Source organism: Pipistrellus kuhlii, unplaced genomic scaffold (assembly GCF_014108245.1).
Source record: "Pipistrellus kuhlii isolate mPipKuh1 unplaced genomic scaffold, mPipKuh1.p scaffold_m20_p_2, whole genome shotgun sequence".
In the NCBI taxonomy this organism is placed as follows: Eukaryota; Metazoa; Chordata; class Mammalia; order Chiroptera; family Vespertilionidae; genus Pipistrellus; species Pipistrellus kuhlii.
Genome location: NW_023425515.1, coordinates 117784575 through 117806506, shown reverse-complemented (window position 1 = coordinate 117806506; position 21932 = coordinate 117784575). Strand labels below are relative to the sequence as shown.

At 41.7% G+C, this 21932-nt stretch overlaps 1 protein-coding gene across 6 annotated transcripts; it reads left to right on the top strand.

The window, feature by feature from the left end:
* The first annotated feature begins 802 nt into the window (after positions 1 to 802).
* TBC1D7 (TBC1 domain family member 7) lies at positions 803 to 20491 on the top strand. 6 transcript variants are annotated; one of them, XM_045584277.1, is made up of 8 exons: positions 805 to 1026; positions 2332 to 2452; positions 3426 to 3506; positions 6673 to 6860; positions 11260 to 11394; positions 17384 to 17592; positions 18856 to 18985; positions 20036 to 20491. In XM_045584277.1, exons 2-8 carry the CDS (start codon positions 2341 to 2343, stop codon positions 20120 to 20122), a joined length of 942 nt encoding a protein of 313 aa, XP_045440233.1. In that variant the 5' UTR covers positions 805 to 1026; positions 2332 to 2340; the 3' UTR covers positions 20123 to 20491. The 6 variants fall into 6 exon arrangements, with proteins under 6 accessions (XP_036303816.1, XP_045440236.1, XP_045440233.1 ...); XM_045584278.1 differs by having other exon boundaries at positions 810 to 1026; positions 17447 to 17592; XM_036447923.2 differs by lacking the exon at positions 3426 to 3506 and having other exon boundaries at positions 803 to 1026; positions 2333 to 2452.
* Positions 20492 to 21932: the final 1441 nt, after the last annotated feature.

Sequence of the window (21932 nt, the reverse complement as noted above, 5' to 3'; positions counted from 1 at the left end):
GGCTGCCCTGCCTCCAACAGGTCTACCTACAGCTTCCCCAGGGCCACAGCCTCCACTGAAGGCACACCTGAAGCCTTCCCTTCTTCCTTTTTAAAAATACATTTCTATTGTTTTCAGAAAGGAAGGAAGAGGGTGAGAGAGAAACATCAATGATGACAGAGAATCATCCATCAGCTGCCTCCTGCAGGCCCCCCACTGGGGATGGGGCTCACAAGCCAAACGTGTGCCCTGACGGGGACTCGAACCGTGACCTCCTGGTTCACTGGTCCAAGCTCAGCCACTGGGCCAGGCTCGCCAGGCGCTTCTTCCCTTCTTCCCACTGCCAACACCTCCCACGCCTCTGCCAGCCTTTCGGTCTCTGCCAAAATGCAAGCGACGGGATAGCAAACTCTGAATAAAGTGGCTTTGCACTTGGGGTTGGTCATCATTTATTTCCACATACCATGAAAAAAAAAGTTAAGAAAAATCAAAAACAAAACCAATCGGGTCCCCCACAGGCAGCTTAGCTCCATGAGAACCGTCCTGCGGCGCGGCGGGCGCCTCCGGGCAGGGACCTGGAGGGCGAGGGAGGGGAGAGCACCGGGCACGCCCCGCCGGGACAGAGGGGTCCTCGGTGAGGAGTGGGCGCGGGGAGGAGGGGCCGGAGTTTGCGCCCGGGAACACTGGCCACCGCCGCTCTCCCCCGTGCCCGGCGCTGGGCGCCTCAGAACCCCGCGCAGTATGGCCGCAGCTTCTGCGCACGCTCTCCGCGCACGCGCACTCTCGGCACCGAAGGGCGGGCTGAGTGACGTCACGTCCGCCGAGGGCGGAGTCGGCGGCAGCGGCGGGTGTTTCCTGGTTGGGCCGCGCCGGACGCTGATACCCCGCCGTTTCCCTCCGCCCCGCGGGCCCGCTCGTGCCGCTCGAGTCCCCAGGCCGCCCCCTCGTCGCCTGCCCGCCTGCCCGCCCGCCGGTCAGCGTCCCCGGCCTGCTTTCCGCGGCCTCCCCCGGGCCACCTGGTCTCAGCCCGGGTTTCCACCGCTGGAGGTGAAGCGCCAGAGAGATGGGATGGGGTCCGAGGCCAGGTGTTTATGCTCCCGCCAGCTGCACGGTCCAGGGCTGGAATGCGATTTGCAGCATTTCCTCCTGGACGCCCCTGCTGTGGTGCAGCCGGAGCCTGGTTTCTCTAGACCACAGACACCTATCGCCGTGTAGCTATTTGGATGCTTCTTTTAAATAAACCTCCAAATTCAAGTAGGGTTTTAATGCTTTGACATTTTGTCCTTAAAAGAGCATTTGCTCCCCAAAGGTAGGAACCTTCTAGAATTTCTCATTTTAAGCAAATCCTAATCTTTCCTGTGATTGCATTGACTCAGCATATCTTTTTTATAAGGAAGACCTTGGCTGTGTGGAACTCAACCCTCCTGTGCCAGAATTTCTGAAACCTGAGGATTCTTTATGTTTTTGTTTGCACTCGCATTTGAAGCATTTGGGTTGAGCAGTACAATAACTTCTATGGAAAATGCATTGCATCCACTATATTCTTAAACAGCAACCTAATTTGACCTTTTCCTGATGACTTGCCATCAATCCTAGGAAGGTTATTGTGAAAGAACCTAAGACTATTAAACTTTTTGAGTTCTGAAGGCAGATCATAAATTGTTGTTCTATCTCCAACTTAATGCCATCTCTTTATCAACCAGCTACATTCTTGCCCCTCTTCAGGTTTATCATTTAATGGTGTTAAGCTTTATGGGTTTTGAATTTTGATAATTACCTTTGGTAGAATGGCATTTAAAGAAAAACTAAGTGAGGGATTTGCAGCTTTTTATTGCTTAGTTTTTCATTTTACAAAATGCCCATTTTAGAAAACACAGCTAAGCAAAAGAAAATTTAAAATCATCTGGAATTCCACTACCTAAAGATAACCATTGCTAACATTTCAGAATATAGTCTAATTTTTTAGTGCATAGTTTTATAAAACAACAGAATCATAGTGTATATGTTTGGTAACATCTTTTGTGTGACATCTTGTCTTCCTATTTCATTTTTTTTTTTTTTGAACATGTGGTATGGCTAGGTGCTCTCATAAGTAAAATAGCATCCCTAGGCCTTGAGCCTTGTGCCATCTATTATATTTTAGCAACTCAGGATGCTCGTTTTATGTCTTGGTTTTTGGCCAGGTGCATAGGTGAGGTGGTGGTAGAGTTGTGTGAAAGGAAAGATTTAATATTGAGTCCCATGCAAAGACAGACAGTTTGTAATATCAGATTCACTGAAAAGTTGGAGAAAATCACTGAAAAGTTTTAATTCTTCGTTCTTTGTTTCTAAACTCCCTCCCCTCTTCTCCAGGAATGAAACATGACTGAGGATTCTCAGAGAAACTTTCGTTCAGTATATTATGAGAAAGTGGGTTTTCGTGGAGTTGAAGAAAAGAAATCATTAGAAATTCTCCTAAAAGATGACCGTTTGGGTGAGTTTATAAGTAAAATTAAGCCTACTACTTCTCAGTCCTCCCAAATATTCTGAAATAACTGTTACCTGAAGAGATATTTGTTACTTGATGTATTTTTTAATGATAGGATGACCACAGAATGGTGTGTGTGTGTGTGTGTGTGTGTGTGTGTAGAGAAGTTGTGGATTTTTCAAGTTTAAATTTCTATTGAGACAGAATTAGATGGTTTTGAAAGGCCTCTTAAGAAGTCAATATTTTATTCTCATATTAGACCCACATATTTTTTTTTCTCAATTTTCAGAGGTATCATCATAGCTTCTGGGTAATTTACAACAACTCTTGCCATGATTTTTCTTTATGGAAATACTGAGACTGTATTATGTATTAACATTTTTGTTTCTTCTAGGCCAGTAATAATAAGGTCTGTTCTGTGGTTGACTAAAGTAAAATAAACTGAACCATAGTTAAAAATAGTACTTTACTTGAATAGTGCTTTTAAAGTTTCAAAAAACATTTCCCACCTGATCTTTGATCAGGCTAGACAGTCTGTGCCTTAAGCATGTCTGGTATTGTCATTCTCATTTGACAGGCAGGGGAATTGAGATCCGGGACCAGATGAGTATGCTTTCCGGGAAAATGTGGGATTTGAGGGCTGACTATGCCACTCACTTGCTGCTAACTCAGCCAAGTGGCTTAACTGCTTTAAGCTTCAGCTTTTGCATCTTTAAAACAAGAACTAGCCAACCAGCTTGCAAGGTGAATTAAATGAAATAAATTCTATAAATAGTAACTACTGCTAATGTTATTGTAAATGTAGTAATATATGCAAAATTATTACTAATAATTTTGCTGTCAAACACTAATTGTTTTTAAATAACTGAAAACAAAGTATAGTAAGACAGTTGGTGGAACCTCTTTCTTACAGTACTTCAACTTGTAAACAATGAAATGCACAGAAAGCTTCTAACTATTGTGTTTTTTCCTCCTTTAGATATTGAGAAACTTTGTACTTTTAGTCAAAGGTTTCCTCTCCCGTCCATGTACCGTGCATTGGTGTGGAAGGTGCTTCTAGGTATGAGACCAAGAGTTGGAAATTTATCTTCAAAAATGTTCATTTGTCATTGTATCAGTCAGAAAAAGGAAGAGTTACTGAATATTGGGCCCAATCTCAGGAGACTGAGATCCTGCTCACTATGATTACCTTTAGGAGGTGGCTTCAGTGGGAAAACATTAAATATTACTCCTGAAGGTTAGTTTATTAATGATAGAAGGGAAAGTAAAGTATTTTCCCGAGACAAGGTGTGGGGAGAGCATTGTACTGGGAGAAATAACTGGTCTGGCCTTTGCTGTCAACTGGGTAACCTTGAGAAAGACTTAGCTAGGCCTCATTTTTTGCTAAATTGACTTTTCGGTTTTAGCTCTCAATTCGTCTTTCCTGTGATTCCTAGCCACAGATGTGTACTCATTAGAAGCCCAAATGAATTCAATTCCAGTGGTGAATGGCTAAAGAAGGAAAAGGGACCTTGCTCAGTTTCTGTGGAAGAAAAATATATCAGGTTCCACAAGTGACTGACGTTATCCCTTTTAGCCAAGGTCTTTTTTTCTTTCTTTAATTGCTGAGCCTGCTGAATATATACCACCCTCCTTTTCTTTCTTAAAAAAAAATTTTAAAAATTGCCCTGCCCTGTGTGGCTCAGTTGGTTAGGTGTTGTCCTATGCACCGGGAGGTTGCAGGTTTGATTCCTAGCCAGGGCACATGTTTGGGTTTCGGGCTGGATCCTCAGTTCAGGGTGTGCGGGAGGCAAGTAATCATTGTCACACTCTCACATCGATGTTCCTCCCTCTCTCTAAATCAGCGGACTATTCTTTAAAAAAAAAAATTAGACTGCTGAAACCAGTTTGGCTCAGTGGATAGCATCCTGGGTTTGATTCCGGTCAAGGACATGTACCTTTGTTGCGGGCACATCCCCAGTGGGGGGTGTGCAAGAGGCAGCTGGTCGATGATTCTCTCTCATCGATGTTTCTAACTCTCTATCCCTCTCTCTTCCTCTCTGTAAAAAAAAAATCAATAAAATATATTTTTTAAAAATTAGAGTAATCCTAGAATTTCCCTGTGAGTTAAGTATCAACATCCTGATTTTGCACATGGGGAAAAAGATGGTGAGGCTAAATAACTAGTCTAAGGCCTTATAGCCTGTCAGTGGCAAGGCTAGGTTTTGAACTCAGGTGTGTAGAGCCCATTTGAAGGTAGGATAGATTACAGACCTTGTCTTTACAAAATATACTGTATTTTTGGCCTTAGCAATTCTTAGTCCTAAGTCTGACTACAAACCATTTCAGAAAGCACTGCATAATGACTTTGGTTATGCATCTTTGTACTTGTATTTCTAGTAGGTCACTGTGTAGTTGAAATCTAGAAAATTAATGACAGTTATTTTAGTTCCTCCTCCCCTCCCAGCATTTTTCTTAATGTTTCCAATAGTCATCCAAATAAGGCTGCTTTTTAGGTGGCATTGCCGATATTACCTATTTCTGTTGGGAAATACTATGTGTCCTATTAACTAATAATGCCAGTGGATTAATGGGAGAGGCACAGTTGTACTTTGTGACACTTCCCGAGGGCCAGGCTATCTGGCTTATTCCTCACCTGTGTTTCCCCACCTGTCTTTCTCAGGTAAATCTTTGTTGTTATTTTTGCGGGAGAGGCACTGGAGGTTTAGGGCTGCCACGCTGAGTAAGAGACAGGCTGACTCTTCCTACATAGGCTGTGGATTACTCAGGGACCTTGTGTGCCCACTTCATGATATTGTTTTAGATAAATATCAGAAAAAGACTTCTAGGACTAAGTCTTAGAAAACAAATGTGAGGTTTGACATGGAACATTGTGCTTCCTCTAGTAGTATGATAAGAATTTAATTACACCTATAATTAAATCTGTACTATATTAGTCTAAATTTGGAGGACATTTCAGTGTATTTTTCTGGTTTTTCTGGAAGCCTGGCACAGAGCCTGATAGCTAAGGTAAATAAAGATTTATGTCAGGAAAAAAGAACATTTAAGCAAGTTTGGTTGTAGCATTACATAGCATCATGTTAGCTAGAGTCCTTAAAGCTCATCCAACTTTTGTTTCCCAGAGTGTTCTTTAGAATATTGGATGAGTGGCATTTTGTACCAAAGAGTGATCTATAGTTAGAAGTACTTTCTAAGTGCTTTATGTATATAGCTTTTTTATTCATCACAACAACTGTGTACTTTCCAAGTGCTTTATGTATATAAACTAGAGGTCTGGTACACGAAATTCATGCACAGAGTGGGGGTCTCCTTCGCCCAGCCTGCACCCTCCAATCCGGAACCCTTGGGAGATGTCCGACTGCCGGTGTAGGCCCGGTCGGACATTCCTCTTACAATCCAAGAGGAATTGGGGAGAGAAGGATTTGATGGGTAATTGGTGGTTCTGAGATGAAGGGGGCTATATTGTCAGCTAGTGCTGCCATAACAGAATACTACAGACTGGGTGGCTTAAACAATTTATATTCCCATGGTTTTGGAGTCTGGGAAGTCCAAGATCAACATGCTAGCTGATTTGATTCCTGGTGAAGCCTCACTTTCTGACTTCCGATGGCCACCTGTGACATGGAACACTGGGGAGAAACTTTCACCCCACGTCACTGTGTCTTCACATGACAGATAAGAATACTCTGGTATTTCTTTCTTTTCTTTGAAGGCACCAGCCCTATTGGATTAGGGCTCTACCCTTGTAACCTCATTTAACTTTATCTTCTTATAGGCCCTAATTCCAAATATAGTCACCTTGGGGATTAGGGCTTTCACATATGAATTTGAGGGGACACAAACCAGTCCATAGCATGGGCCAAGTGGGAAAACTGGACATGGGCCTCCAGGAGCTCAGGGTGGCCCCAGGCTGGCAGCCATAATTGAATTAAATCATTATCATTGATATGGTTATTATCTTGAATTTGATGACATGCTTATTCAAGGGCTTTATGATGCCATTTCATTTCTCTTTTATATCAGTGATACAGTTGCCATTCAAATATTGAGGTTATTTAAAATTTCTTTATAGTGAAAATTTCTAATAGAGAATCTATATGGTAAATATTGTGTGAGCTTTAGTTTAATTTTGATGGGCGACTTCTTCCAGGATTCTCTTTAATGGAGGAGGGATTTGGATTGGTGTCTCAGTATTTTGTCCTTTATTTTTCTGGGTCTCTGTATAGGGATTCTGCCTCCACACCATGAGTCCCACGCCCAGGTGATGATGTATCGTAAAGAGCAGTACTCGGATGTCCTTCATGCCCTGAAAGTCGTTCGTTTTGTCAATGATGCCACACCTCAGGTTGAAGTCTATCTCCGCATGTATCAGCTGGAGTCTGGAAAATTGCCTCGAAATCCCTCCTTCCCCCTGGTTAGTGATACTTTTGTTTGACACTTAGCTCAACTATACACTGTCGCATCTTTCTAGCCTTTGATTGCATCATGTTTTGCCTTAGAAACTTTCAATGGTTCTCCTTTGTCTATAGAATAAAAGTAACACATCTTTCCCCAACATTCATCTGACCTCATCTGCCTAAATATTTCAAATACTACATTTTATTTTGAAGTAATTTCAAATTTATAGAAAAGTTGCAAGAATACTGTCAAGAATTCTTATATACTCTTTACCCATGTTTCCCAGTTATCTATAATTTTGAACAAATGCTTTGTCATTTTTCCTATATATGTATACACTAGAGGCCCAGTGCAGTCCAGGAGCCCCTGGGGGATGTCAGACTGCCGACTTAGGCCCGCTCCTTATGGCAGTCAGCAGTCTGTAAGTCGGCAGTCTGACATCCTCAGCGCTGCTGCAGAGATGCGAGAGGCTCCCACCACCACTGCTGTGCTCACCAGCTGTGAGCTGGCTCAGGGCTTCTGGCCGAGTGCAGTCCCCTTGTGGGAGCGCACTGATGACCAGGGGGTAGCTCCTGTGTTGAGCGTCTGCCCCCTGGTGGTCAGTGTGTGCCATAGTTGTTGTTGTTCTGCTGCTTGGTTGACCTGCATATTAGCCTTTTATTATATAGGATATTTTTTTGAAACCATCCTGTATAATAAAAGGCTAATATGCAAATTGTCCCTTCAACTGCAAGGTTAACCGGGAGTTCAACAAGGGGGGGGGGGTAACTGCAGCCTCTCCTGTGGCCTGCCTCACCCCTGATCAGCCCCTACCCTCCACCCTCCACCCCAATTGGGGCAGGCCAGCCAGACCTCACCCGTACATGAATTCATGCACTGGGCCTTTAGTTTGAGAATAAGATGCAGACATGATATTGCATTACTTCAGATTCCTTCAGTGTATATTTCCTAAAGATAAGAACATTCCCCTAGCTAACCAAGAAGTTGACTAATCTTCATACTTCATTAACATTTGACCTAGTGTTCCAGTAATGCCCTTTATTAAAACAAACAGTAAAAGTTTTAATTCAGAACCTTTTCAAACTTTCCATCAAACTTTTACCCACTAATTTTGATTTGTTGATTCCAAAATTCTTAATGTTTTAACTATTCATTTAGAAATCATTTTAAACATAGAAAAAAGTTGCAAAAATAGTCTAGTGTTCCCATATACCTTCATCTATCACCTCAAATGTTACATTTCACATACTGTAGCATAATTATCAAAACCAGAAAATTAGCATTGACACAACACTGTGAACTCCTTGGTGATATTACTGACATTGTGCTGATTGTCCCACTGATGTCCTCCTTCTGGCCCTGGATCCTGTTGGGACAGTTCCTCTGTCTTTCTTTGTATGAACTTTCAGAACCTTGACATTTTTTAAGAGTACTGGGCAGTAGAGCATTGCTCAGTTTGGGTTTGTCTGAGGTTTCCTCATGATTAAAATCTGGTTTTGCATTTTTGGCAGGAGTATGATACTTAGTACTGTTGCTGCTAACTTTGATCACTTGGTTAAGGTGGTGTCTGCCAGCTTTCTTCAATGTAAAGCTACTATTTTTCCTATTATGATTAACAAGTAACTTCTGGGGAGAAAGTTTCATACTATGTTAATATCTAACTGATAATGAATTTTGCTGATTGCCAAATAGTGATTCTCTGACTCTTTTATTCCTTTTGCATTTATAAGGAAGGTTTCCCCCCCCTCCCTCGTTTGTTTATTTATATCAGTATACTTTTATGTCTTTTTGACAAGTCCCCATTATTTTGAGCATTTTCTTACTTTCTGGTACAAAAATATATTCCAGGTTCATCTTGTGCTTTCCCTGTGTTGGACCTGGAATCTGCCACTCCCCCTCCTTCCCTTCACCCCCCCCCCCCCCCCCAATGGAGTTTGGCATTTAGAAATAAGAAATAGGGCACTAGATATACTCATTCATTGTTCGTAGTGTATCATTGCTTCTAGGCTCTCTCAGCAGGTGCAAGGAAATGTATGTGTACACACACAGTCACAGTCACATACTCACAAACCTGTGTATGTATGTATTTATCTCAATATATTGAAAACCTTGAGTTCATACTAATACTTCCAAATACAACCCATTATAAAGTTTATTCTTGCCCTTACCCTTTCTGTCTTATAAATTCTTCCTCTGACAGTTGCAAATACCCTCAGTGTACTTACTTCTTTGCTTATTCCTCTGTAACCGACTCTGCCAGCCACCTCTTGGCCCTGACACTCCTCGGCCTCAGCTCCACAGGCTCCAACCTGCTTGGTAAACTTCATCTTTGATAAACTCCTTACTCTAGTTACTTGGACTACTTGTCTGAAAAGGGAAGAGATGGGGAGGAGGAAGAGTTCAGGCAAAGGAATGATTATAGGTCTTGAGCTTTGGCTATTTTAATGCAATTTGCAATTTATTTTAGGCACTTTAACAATTTGGGGGATGAATTGTTCAAAATAGGGACTTGCCTGCAAGCTGTACCATCTATAAAATTTATTCTTTTATTGCATGCAGATTGCAAGCTGCCACTATAGTGGTTTGAGCTTTGAATTGTTCTTTCTTTTCTGAAGTTAATAGTTCCCATGGCTGCCCATAGATCACCATCTTTATTAAGTATATCAAGAGAATGACCCTGGAAATAATTGGAAATAAACTCTTAACACGTTTCTTTAAATTTTGCTTATCTTCGGCAAAGTGAAGTTGGTAGTACTGCACAAGTTCTTAAAATATATGTCAGAGTAGCTTAGATTATTTATTAGTTCAAGAATGATAGGTTAATATTATACTATGTTAGTACAGTTTTGGTAATATAATAATTTTTTTCTTGAATATTTTTATTGCATGTAACAGTATTATATTTAAAATCGTTTTTCTTAAAAAAAAAAAAAAAAGAATGATAGGTTATGGTTGTCACCTCCTCCCTGCTCGGCATGTCCATTCTTCAAGCCCAGACACCGTTACTGCATCTTGGGCAGATGTCCTGTGAGTGTTTGTGTTGGGCTCTTTGCCACGTTTCCCTGGTCACCAAGCCCCCCTCAGCCTCATTTTCTTTACCCATTAATGGGAATGTGTGACATTCCCTGCTTGGCACAGGGCCGGTAGCACGTCAGTCAGAATGTCGGTCCTCTTCCCTGGCCACAGTCAGGAGCACCAAGCCCTGTGCCCAGTGCACAGTGCTAGTCCAAGAAAGGGGCTTCCTCCCTTTTCTTCCTCTGACAAGCTAGTTAATGTTTAGAAAAATGCATTTTCTACAGTTCTGTTAACTTGACATTTTATAGACTATTAATAGGTTGAAAGAAGGCCTAAAATTAAGTATTTTTATTAGAATAAGAATTTTGATTTAACTTGGAACTTCTTAGGAGAATAGAAAGATACTTTTAGTTTCTTTTTTAACATTAAAATCACTGAGCTCTTAAATCCTAGGTGAAAATGTATTTTCATGTAAGATATGGCGTTTGGAAACAAAATTTTGACAGGTTTTCAACAGATTTCACCTTTTATAAGATTTCTTTGTTGAAGTTTCCTTGAGGGTTTACTTTCATGTTCTGAGTCTTGACACGAAAGTTTGAGAAATACCATTCTTCTGAATCCTAGCATGCTGATTCGAGGGACATTTAATGGTTTAGGTGCTTAAAGATAGAACAAAGTTGTAAAGGTCTATATGAACACTTTGAAATAAAGAAAAAGCTTTCTTCGTCCTTTCCAAGCCAGTTAGTTTTGGAAATTGCATTATTGGCAAATGTCTCCAGTTATTATGTGTGCTGTGTAGCACATGGTTTTGAAAGAAATGCTCCTCAGCACCGAGAATGTTTTTGGGTGGAGAGAATCAGCACCTTCTGGCATGTGCTGATGGATGCTTTTATGGGCACCTTGGCATTGGAAGCTGGAAAACCTCCGAGTGCAGCCCCAGTCTGGGCACTCATCACTAGCACGCGTTTCCATAGATTTCTGTGGTGGTTCATTCTCACCTCGGTGCTCCTCTCCTTAGTGAAGGACTGGGTGCTTTTTCCATTTTGACTTGTTAATGCAGCCTCTTCAAAGTTTAGGGGGTAAATTTTTATTTTTATCAAAAAATATTGCTGAAACCGGTTTGGCTCAGTGGATAGAGAGTCGGTCTGCAGACTGAAAAGTCCCAGGTTCGATTCCGGTCAAGGGCATATACATTGGTTGCGGGCACATCACCAGTGGGGGGTGTGCAGGAGGCAGCTGATCTATGTTTCTCTCTCATCGATGTTTCTGGCTATCTCTTTCCCTTCCTCTCTGTGAAAAATCAATAAAATATATTAAAATAAATAAATACACATAATCTTTAAAAAAATATTTATTCCTCTCTGCTCCCTCCCTCTTGAGATTTATTATTAATCTTTCAGAAGCCAGAAGATGAAGTGTTTCTTGCCATTGCTAAGGCCATGGAAGAGATGGTGGAAGATAGTGTCGACTGTTATTGGATCACCCGATGCTTTGTGAACCAGTTGAACAAGTACCGGGACTCCCTACCCCAGCTGGTGAGGGATGCTTTTTTGGCTGTTGGTGGGAAGGGGAGGGCAGGGGAGGGGAAGAGAGAGGAGGGGGGTGAGCAGTGGTACTGGGAATCTTAGGGAAATACTCTAATCTCTTGGTGCTGCTACAATTGGGAGTAGACCCCCTCTAGTAGGAGTCAGCACGTGTTTTATGTAAAAGGCCAGGTAGTAATGCTTTCCAGCTTGGTGAGCAAGGTGGTCTCTGTGTCTCTATTGCAGTCATTCAGCTCTGCTGTTGTCACACAGAAGCAGCCGTGGACACCACATAAAGGAAAGGTCACGGCTGGATTTGGCTGCTTCAGGTCACAGTTTGCCCATTTCTGCTCTATAGTATTCCTTTTGCTGGTCTAAAATCCACTGGCTTTATCTAGATTTTTCCCTCTATATGAGGTAAGGTTTAAGTTTGGCTGCACATGATAGGCAGACCCCAAAACAGAAGCCTTATGTTTTCTTTCCTGTAACTAGAAGTACAGAGGCAAAGCCGTTCAGAGCTGGAGCCCCAGCACCACGGTCTCAGCAGGGACCCAGGCTTCTGCCTGCTGCAGCGTGCTCAGGTGTGATCCTTCCTCTTGGGCTCACCAGGTGGATGCCATAGAGACACAGTGCTGACATGTAGACAGGCAACAGGGGCAAGTCGAAGAAAAAAGCACAGGAACACAAGGGGCAAGGCAGTCAGGCCCGTCCTTCTGTAACAGACTTTCCTGCAGCATGGCAGTCAGTGGAGGACGGTGTTGTCCGTCCCTGTCTGCTGCGGAGGCTGGGAAATGTGCTTTTATTTAACCGGACACACTGGGACCTCCCATTAACACAGGATTCTGTCTGCTGTACTCTCACTTGGGAATCCAGAGAACCGAATGGCATTTACTTCATCCGCATAAGCCAGTGGGTCTTTGCCATTCTCTTTGTCTTTTCTTTCCTTATTTCTCTCATTATAAAAATTAATCTGTCTTTTTTTTTTTTTTTTTTTTTTTTAATTGAGTTGTTTTATTTGAAAGTTCTGTTGAAGCAGCCACTGAGACTTGGGTTGCAGGGCTGAGGAGGGGCACCTCGGATGAGCCCTGTGGCTCACTGCTCCAACTGAGTCAGTCAGCCGGGCAGCCGGCCACGCCTTCAGCTTTGAAGAGCAGTGTACCAGAGAGGGTTTTAAATGTTTAAATTAAGTCAAATATGATTTTTAGAATCTTAAAATTTAATTCATTTAGTTTATTACAATGAAAATAATTTAAGCATGGCATTGGAGCATCTGTAAATATAATGTTGCCTCATTAAATCAAGATGTCTAAGTTATTCTATGATTTAATTAGCCTTCTTATTATTGGAATAAATTCAGTAACATTTTGAAAGGTTATTTTTAAAAATTCATCTTTATTTTTGATAACATAAGTAACAGACAAATATATTCTTGAGGTATTAAACAATCCATATGAATCCTGTGTTCCCATAGATGTGTGACACACTACCTCCTCATCCCCCATTTTCTAAGAAGAAAACCCTGTTATCAGTTTTATGTGAATGCTTCTACACTATTTTATGTATATTAGGATGGATGTGTGTATGTGTGCACGTGTGCATATACACACGTGATATATATTTTTACATATATAAATATTTGTAAAAACATAAATATTACACACTGCTCATATAACCCTGCAATTTATTTATTTAAATAATGTTTTTATTGATTTTTAGCAACAGAGGAAGGGAAAGAGAGAGAGAGAAACATTGATGTGAGAGGGTAACATGTCAGCTGTCTCCTGAATGCCCCCTACTGGGGATCGAGGCCCCAGCCCAGGCATGTGCCCTGACAGATAATTGAACCTGCGATCTCTTGGTGCCTGGGATGATGCTCATCCAACTCAGCCACATGTAGGCCAAGGCCCTGCTCTTTATTTTTAATTTAATGTCTTAGATGCTTTCCAAGTTAGTACAGATAGATCAGCAGTTTTCAGCTCTGAATTCCTATTAGTACCGTATGGGAGCTTTTAAAAATTTCCTCTATGCAGACCAATTAAGCCAGAATCTATGGGGGTGGGGCCCCAGAATTGTAATTTTTCAAAAACTCCAGGTGATTCTGAAGTTTGGCTCAGGTTGAGAGCTACTCATTTTTAACCAGTGTTTTTTTTTATTTCCTTCTAGTATTTCTTGTTAAGAATTTGCCATAATTTATCATAAGAGGTCCATGCTGACCTTCAACATGCCCTTGTCCATGTTCCTTTGTGTAAGTCTGTGCGTGTTTCTCTAGGATGGGTTACCTATAAAGGGAGCGTGCATTTGAAGGAGAGACACATTTAAAATTTTATTTTATTTTATTTTATTTATTTATTTTTTAAAATATATTTTATTGATTTTATACAGAGAGGAAGGGAGGGGAGATAGAGAGTTAGAAACATCAATGAGAGAGAGTCATTGATCAGCTGCCTCTTGCACACCCCCTACTGGGGATATGCCCGCAACCAAGGTACATGCCCTTGACCGGAATCGAACCTAGGACCCTTCAGTCCCCAAGCCGACACTCTGTCCATTGAGCCAAACCAGTCCCGGCGTACATTTAAAATTTTAACTGCCAGGTTGCTCACCAGACCAATTTTGCTTTCTCCAAGAGATTATGAGATTTCCTGTTTTCCACTCCATTGACAGTACTTGATATTATCTGTCTTTTAAATTTTTGTTAATCCGATAGTGAAATGGTACCCATTTTAATTTGCATATCTTCATTTTCTAGTGAAGTTGAGCAGCTTTAAATATCTACTGGTCATTTTTATCTACCTTTTTTATTACATTGTTTGGGTCCTTTTTCCTTTGTAAGAGTCAACGATAACTCTGGATGTTTATCCTTTGTCTGTTACACGTGTTGAAAATATTTTGTCACTGACTGTTGCACAAAGATTTTAAGTTTTGATACAATTGGATTTGTCAATATTTTTCTCTTGTTTATTTGTATCTTATTTAGGAAGCTCTTTCTAACCTCAAGATTAAAAAAGCTGTTTTTTTTAGTTGCCCTCAGTAAGAAATTTACTTTTTTTTTTTTTTAAATCCAAATGCTGGCATTGTGCAAAAAAATTTGACAGGTTTGCTTACATCATTATAAAGTTGAACTGCTGAAACTTGTTCACTGAAACCTTTGACTTGCTTTAATGCTTTATGTCTCCACATTTATATTATAAGAATTCACACACAGATGAAAGTGGGAAAACTGTCTTAGCTTGTGCTGCAACCCAAGTGTCTGGCATGGGCCCTACGCATACAGTAGAGGCTCACTGAGTAGCTGCTAGATGAACAGATGAATGAGTGAGTGGATGAATGCAGTGTTTTTCAACCTTTTTTGGGCAAAGGCACACTTGTTTCATGAAAAAAATCACGAGGCACACCACCATTAGAAAATGTTAAAAAATTTAACTCTGTGCCTATATTGACTATATATAAAGTAATTCTCTTGAATAGGAATCAAATAAACACAAAGAAAGTATTTTATAATTACTTTATTATGAAATATTAAGTAAACAAAATAGTGAAAAATTATAAAATTCTTGTCTTGTCTGCACCTACGGCACACCAGGCAACATCTCGCGGCACACTAGTGTGCCGCGGAACAGCGGTTGAAAAACGCTGGATGAATGGATGGTTGGGTAGATGGGTGGGTAGGTATCTAAGTTTAATATAAATCCCTCTCAGGGTAGTTAAGTCTCTGTTTGGTCAAGTTTTGCTTTCTATTGATGAGGTATGCTTTATTTTCTCCATAACCTAAGAATTTAGGGTCAAAGAAACATTGTAAATAACCTAAACCTATTATATGTAAAATATAATAATCACACCTACCATTTGCTAAGTACTAAAATTTCAGATAATATAAATGTTATCTCCTTCCACTAAAAAGCATACAGATATATAATTTCTGTTCACCCTCTTAGAATTAGCAGTAGTGCATGTTACCATTTTCATCTTGCTGTTTTCACTTGATATATACAGGAAATCCTGCCATAATAGTATAGAGACATTCCTTATTCCTTTTCATGGCTGCATACTACTCCATTGTGTGTATATATGCTTGTTTATTCAACCCATTCTCTAATATTGGCTATTTGGGATGTTCCCTGTCTTTTACTATGATACCATGTTATAGATCATTGTTTGGCAACCTGCAGTCTGGGACTACGGTGGTCCATGAGGTCTGGAAGGTTGGTGACTGCTGTTATAGATAATATAGTTTTGTGTGTACATCTTCTCATATATCTGCCAGTATATTTTTGGGATAGATTCCCTAGAAATGGATTGACTGATCAAAGGGTAATGCATATGTTACTTTGCTAGTGAGCAAAACAGAGACAGCCCCTGCCCTCAATGAGCTTATAGTCTGATAAGGAAAAAGACAATAAATAGTTTTAGATCTTTATTAATCTATATTTTTGTTTGTTATTTGTATTGCCTTTTGGAAGAAATTTTCTTTGCTGTGAGGTGTAATATATAAATGTGTTTGTGTGTGTGTTTTCACCCGTCACTTCATGGAAAAAACCCTACATGTCACTGGCAGGACCTACCAGAATTCTAGAATAGAGTTTCAGAGGTGAAAGGCTAGAGCAGGAGCCCTCTGGAAATTTGTACTTAAAGAAAAGCTCCTGGTTTGGGGAGCTGTGTGGGGTGTTCTTGAGAAGCTCTAGGAAATGTTAAGTAGGAGAGGTAAGGTAGATAAATAGGAAAGGTTAGAGATCCTCTGAACGAGAGAGGGGAGAACTGGACCAGATGTTAATACGCAGGCCCACTGGGTGAGCTCCTGTGCATTCTGTGGGCCACCTGAAGCCGGGGTCAGGATTCCCAGTTGGGTGTGCCCACATCGTCTGGTTATCCCCATCATAGCTTTATTAAGTATGTTCCAGTTACCGCTTCCTGGGCTCCGTAAGCTCCTCGAAGGCAGGTACATGACCTCATCTTTTCTTTTATTCCCTGGATGTAGCAGTGTCTGGTTATAATGGATACAGCAGGGTTTTGAGTCACCTCTTTGGCAGAAGCATAGAGATGCGTGTGTTTAGTACAATAATCCTTTGCATGCACTTGGTGATAAGGTTGTGCTTTTTTAGATAGGGAGTACAAACATTAGGGTTTAGCCCTTCAGCCCATTTGTAGCCAGTGGACCTTAAATAGAGCAGCGTGGGCCAGCGGATGGGGCCTGGTCCGGGGAGCCGGCTTTGTTAGCCTCTCCATAGAGTTGGCTGCTGCTCAGCCTTATGTGGGAGAGGCTACCAGGCATTGTTTCCCTTGCGGTATTCCTCTGATGACAGAGTTCTCACACACGTTTTGTTGGGTACAGAGCTCCTCCTCTGGACATCCTGGTGGCTGGTGCGCAGTGGCGCTCAGCACATGTGTGGTCAGTGACCCATGGGCCTTTTCACCTCCAGCTTTTTTTCTGATCCTTCCTAGTTCTTGCTCCCACGTCATTCCCTTTCTATTTCTCTGGTCCTCTCTCTCCTTCTCCCGCTTTTCCTAGAGCAGCCAGGAATATCTGGGTCCTTTCTATGCTCCCCAGGACAATTGAATTTTGCTTTGGACTTTTGCCTTAGGTCGTTGACTCTGGTTAGGGCCGTGGTTAGCAAACTGTGGCTCGCGAGCCACTTGCGGCTTTTTGGCCTCTTGAGTGTGGCGCTTCCACAAAATAGCACGGCCTGGGTGAGTCTATTTTGAAGAAGTGACGTTAGAAGAAGTTTAATTTTAAAAAATTTGTCTCTCAAAAGAAATTTCCATCATTGTACTGTTGATATTTGGCTCTGTTGACTGAGTTTGCCAACCACTGGTAGGGCAATTAGCATTAGGGTGACCTGCTGTTCACTTGCCTGGGACTGTCCTGGGAAACCCCTCAGTCCGAGGGGTAGTGGCTCCCGATATGCTGACTTGGGAAGCGCTGCATCACCAGCGACTTAGATAATTCTGAAGTTTTGGTTCCTAGCACTTCCTTGCATTCATTATGTACATTTTTTCTTCATAGGCTGTAAGAGGGGGTAATGTTATGTCATGGGAAGTGAGTAATCTCTTCCTTTTTCATCACCAGCCAAAGGCTTTTGAACAGTACTTGAATCTGGAGGACAGCAGGCTGCTGAGTCACCTGAAGATGTGTTCTGCAGTGTCCAGGCTGCCTTATGATCTCTGGTTCAAGAGGTGCTTCGCGGGGTGCTTGCCCGAATCCAGTTTACAGAGGCAAGTTTTTCTTTCAAACGTACTGAAGCTGGAGTTGGAGAAGAATCCTGGTTTTCATGTGATCCCTCACAATATAAATTTACTCTAGAACAACACAGTAATATAAAGCTGACTTCTCTAGTAGCTAACATAATAACACATGATTCTGTTTGTAATATATATATTAGTAATATTAATTTTAATTTAATAGTAACAAATTTATTATAAATATTAGAATACAGTATACAATTATAAAAATTGAGGGTCCTCAATAAGATTTACATCTGAAACGTCTCCAGGAGTTTATAGTGGCACAGCCTTTTCTTTTCCAGGAGTGTGGTGAGTCCTAATCAAGAGAAAATGTTGCTACTTTTAGTTTCATCATGACATGGTGAAAGTGGCTGAAGGCAGTCAAGATTTGAGACTCAAACACAGTGTCCTAAGTTTAATGAAAGCTCTGGTTTCAGACATGTCGTTAGGGTTATTTTGGAGGCCTGGCCCTTCCCCTCCACGGTGGTAGTTACACTGTAACTGCGGAGAGAGGGAACACAGAGAGCGTTACAGGACAATTCACTACTAAGCATAGACTGCAGTACCCATTTTAAGAGTTGTAGGAATTATGAGAGTAATTATTTTAGAGTGATTGCAGATCAATAACTAGCTCCTTACGCCATTGGAGAAGTTGAAGGAATTTGAACCACTGGAAAATGAAATTGAATTTATCTCATGTCATATGCTTCTTTTGTTTTTCCTTAATGTGCTATGATTATATTAGCATTACAAAATGCTGTAAAAGCTAAGCTTTGGTTTAGGATTCCCTTTCCTCCTTGAAGCCCTCAGTGTGAAGCATTAGGGCACATTTGTCAAACACAAGGCCTGCGGGCCAAATCCGTCCCGCCAGGCCTTGCAATGTGGCCAGCACCACGCTGTCATCACTGCACTCCGCTGCGTTTCCATCACAATGACAGTTTATGACTGTTCAGTAAAACATTCGGCCTGCGATTTAGGCTGGATTTTAGATTTTGGCCCCTTCTCTGATTGAGTTCGACACCCCTACATTAGGGAATGGGCATTGGGTAGATTCCTAGCAGAGCAAATACTCTCAGTGACCGTTCCTTTCAAATGACTGATATATTTTGTTGTTTTTTTGGTGATTTCATTATGGTTCTATAATGAAGCTTATACTTTGAAAAAGTGATTTGATTTAATTTTGTAATTTGAGATGTCTAGGTAAACAAATTTTTACCTCACCTAATTTGATTGTACATCTCTTCATTTTTGTAGGGTTTGGGATAAAGTTGTAAGTGGATCCTGCAAGATCCTAGTTTTTGTAGCAGTGGAAATTTTATTAACCTTTAAACTAAAAGTAATGGCACTGAACAATTCAGAGAAGATAACAAAGTTTCTGGAAAATGTAAGTATGCTTCATTTTATTTCATTTTGAATCCATTAAGGAAGTCTGTTTAGCAAGCCGGATTTTCCTACTCATTAAATTATTTCAGGGAAATAACACAGTATATTTTTACATTATAAGCAACAGATTTCCCCTTGAAACCATGTATCTTACAGTTGTTCAGTGGATTATAGTTTGCGTCCTCTGTTTTGGGGACGACGGCTTGAGCAGTGAGACTGTCACTGTGACTGTGTGCACTCTGCCCGGTGGGGCAGCTCTTGGGGAAGTGGGGGGGGGGCGGGCGCGAGGAAAGGGAGGGGTGAGAGCTGTCACTTTAGGATGAGTCATCCTCGCTAATGGAAGAGGAGTCCTGGTGTTTGGGGGACTTAGTAAGCCCTTTCATTTCTGTTACCGTCGCTGGTGGAATCCCAGTTGGGTTTGTTAATGTGCTTAAGTATAAACTTAGCGTGTGTTGGGAAAGGTCTGAAGGAATCAGCTTCTTCCTCTGTGTATCTCATAATACCTTTAACCAGGTAAGAGGCAGAAGTGAGGAGGCTTACTATGCCTGGAGGAATTTCATTGGATCCCAAATCTGGTCTTTTATTTTTATCAGTCAGTATTACCATTTGAACACTGGTCCGGTAAATGATAAGTACTACATGAATCTGTGTTGAATAAATTACTCACATTATAATAATTAATGGCTAATAGAGCCAGGGCTGTGTTAAGTGTTTTTTATGGATTATTGTATGAAATCCTGTAACAGCCCTATGGCGTGGGCCTACCGAATGCCCCGTTTTAGAGATAGGATCTGAACCCACGTAGCATAGGTAACCTGCCCAGGTGCACACAGCTCAGTGGGCTGTGCAGGGTTTGAGCCAGGCCATCTGAGTTCCTAGCATGTCCTCAGGTGGCCTGTGAAACAAAGATCCCAGCAGCAGCCTTCTATGCGATCACTTTCTGGAAACCAGTGAGAACTCCTTTGAAAGTAAGGTTTATGCACGATGAGAGAGGGAGAAGCTGAAGTTATAAGCCCTGAAACCTCACGAAAACTGGTTTGCTTGTTCACAGATTCCTCAGGACAGCTCAGATGCAATTGTGAGCAAGGCCATCGACTTGTGGCACAAACACTGTGGGACCCCAGTACATTCAGCCTGAATGCCGTGGACAGCACACCGGGCCTGCACTAAATGTTCTTTGTGGGACTGGTCTAAGACGATTGAAACAGGATTCTTGCTTTGGTGCTCAAAGTGTAATTGCTTTTCCAGTAAAATCATATAATGAAGATGCCACAGCATCTTTTGGTCACACAGATGTACAAAGTTGCACTCCGAATACAATTTAGAGGTTGTTGGAGTACCTAAGCAGTTCAGTGGATGCGGAGGGCAGGGGGTGGTGGTGTGGGGGGTAGATGCTTTAACAAGCATGCGTGACCACACCCTGCCCTGCTTCTTTCTAATTAGCACCAAGCCAGTGACCTGCTAAGGTCTATTTCTGGAATAAAGAATAACTTCCTTTTGTTCACAACTCTGAGTCCCCTTTTGTTGACGTGGCATTTGTTTAAATCTAAGCTGACTGCTTTCTGAGTCTTCATTTTACTAATAGATTTAAATGAAGGACTTGCATTTTTCCCCCTCTTTGTCTCGTTTGTAGTGAAACAGATATTGAACAAAATATGTCTAAATTTACCTCCCAGGAGAGAGAATATTTGTTGATATTTTGCTGGCCTCATGCTTTTCCCTGATGGGTCAGTAAGTGTTGGGTGGGCTTTGGGGAGCACTGTCACCCAGAACAGGAGTGGGGGGAAGAGCAGGTTCACGTTAATAGCTGATGACACACGCTCTGTGGCACCACATAATGGTAGCTCTTCTCTGGACAGTGGCAGGCCCTAAGACCCATTCAGCTCTCAGACATGCAGGAGCCTGTGTAGGGAGCTGGATTCCTCACCCCACCCCACCCAAAAGAGGAGGGAGACTAGGCATTTATGGAGTTATAAATCTGAGCAATCATTTCTCCTTAATGTGTGAAATAACTGTCAAAAATGAGTTCAGAGCAGCCTGAGTTGTTAACCAACGTGTCTTTCTGAATAGTAGCATATCTAAGAGTATTTAAGGTGTTTTGTTTTGTTTTTTAACTTTCATCTGGGGATATGTTTTTATTGATTTGAAAGAGAGAAACATTGATTGTTTCCCATATGCACTTTCACCAGTGATTAAACCTGAAAGCTGTGTATGTGCGCTGACTGGGAATCTAACCCGTCTTTCAGTGTACAGGATGACGCTCCAGTCAACTCAGCCACCTGGCCAGGGCCTAAGAGTATTTAATTTTTTAAAGCAACAATAAAAAAATACACTCAGGCCGAAACCGGTTTGGCTCAGTGGATAGAGCGTCAGCCTGCGGACTGAAGGGTTCCGGTTCGATTCCGGTCAAGGGCACGTACCTTGGTTGCGGGCACATCCCCAGTGCGGGGGTGTGCAGGAGGCAGCTGATCAATGTTCCTCTCTCATCGATGTTTCTAACTCTCTATCCCTCTCTCTTCCTTTCTGTAAAAAATTAATAAAAAATATATTAAAAAAAAAAAAAGAAATACACTCGGATTGGGGGACATCTGTAATACTATCAACAAATTAAAAAAAGAAATATGTCTTCTTAAATATAACACAGATACAACATAAAGCTTACTTACATTGTGTTATTCCTACACTAGGGGCCCAGTGCATGAATTTGTGCACCTTGAAAGGAACTGTGGGCCAAGAGGCTGCAGTGGGCAAAGGGTGAGTCAGCCCACCTTCCATGCCCCCTCCCCCGCCCCTCCCACTGTCTGCTGGCAGTCCCACTCCCGCCACTGCCACTCCCACACTCTGAGGGTACTGAATGATTGGATCTGGCACTACCCTGTTTCCCTGAAAATAAGACAGTGTCTTATATTAATTTTTGCTCCCAAAGATGCGCTAGGTCTTATTTTCAG

Coding starts and splice junctions, on each gene's coding strand:
- TBC1D7 (XM_045584277.1), top strand. CDS start 2,341: ATGACTGAGGATTCTCAGAGAAACTTTCGTTCAGTATATTATGAGAAA. Junction 11,395..17,383: donor GGGACTCCCTACCCCAGCTG/GTGAGGGATGCT, acceptor TTTTCTTCATAG/GCTGTAAGAGGGGGTAATGT. Junction 17,593..18,855: donor CCCGAATCCAGTTTACAGAG/GCAAGTTTTTCT, acceptor TCATTTTTGTAG/GGTTTGGGATAAAGTTGTAA.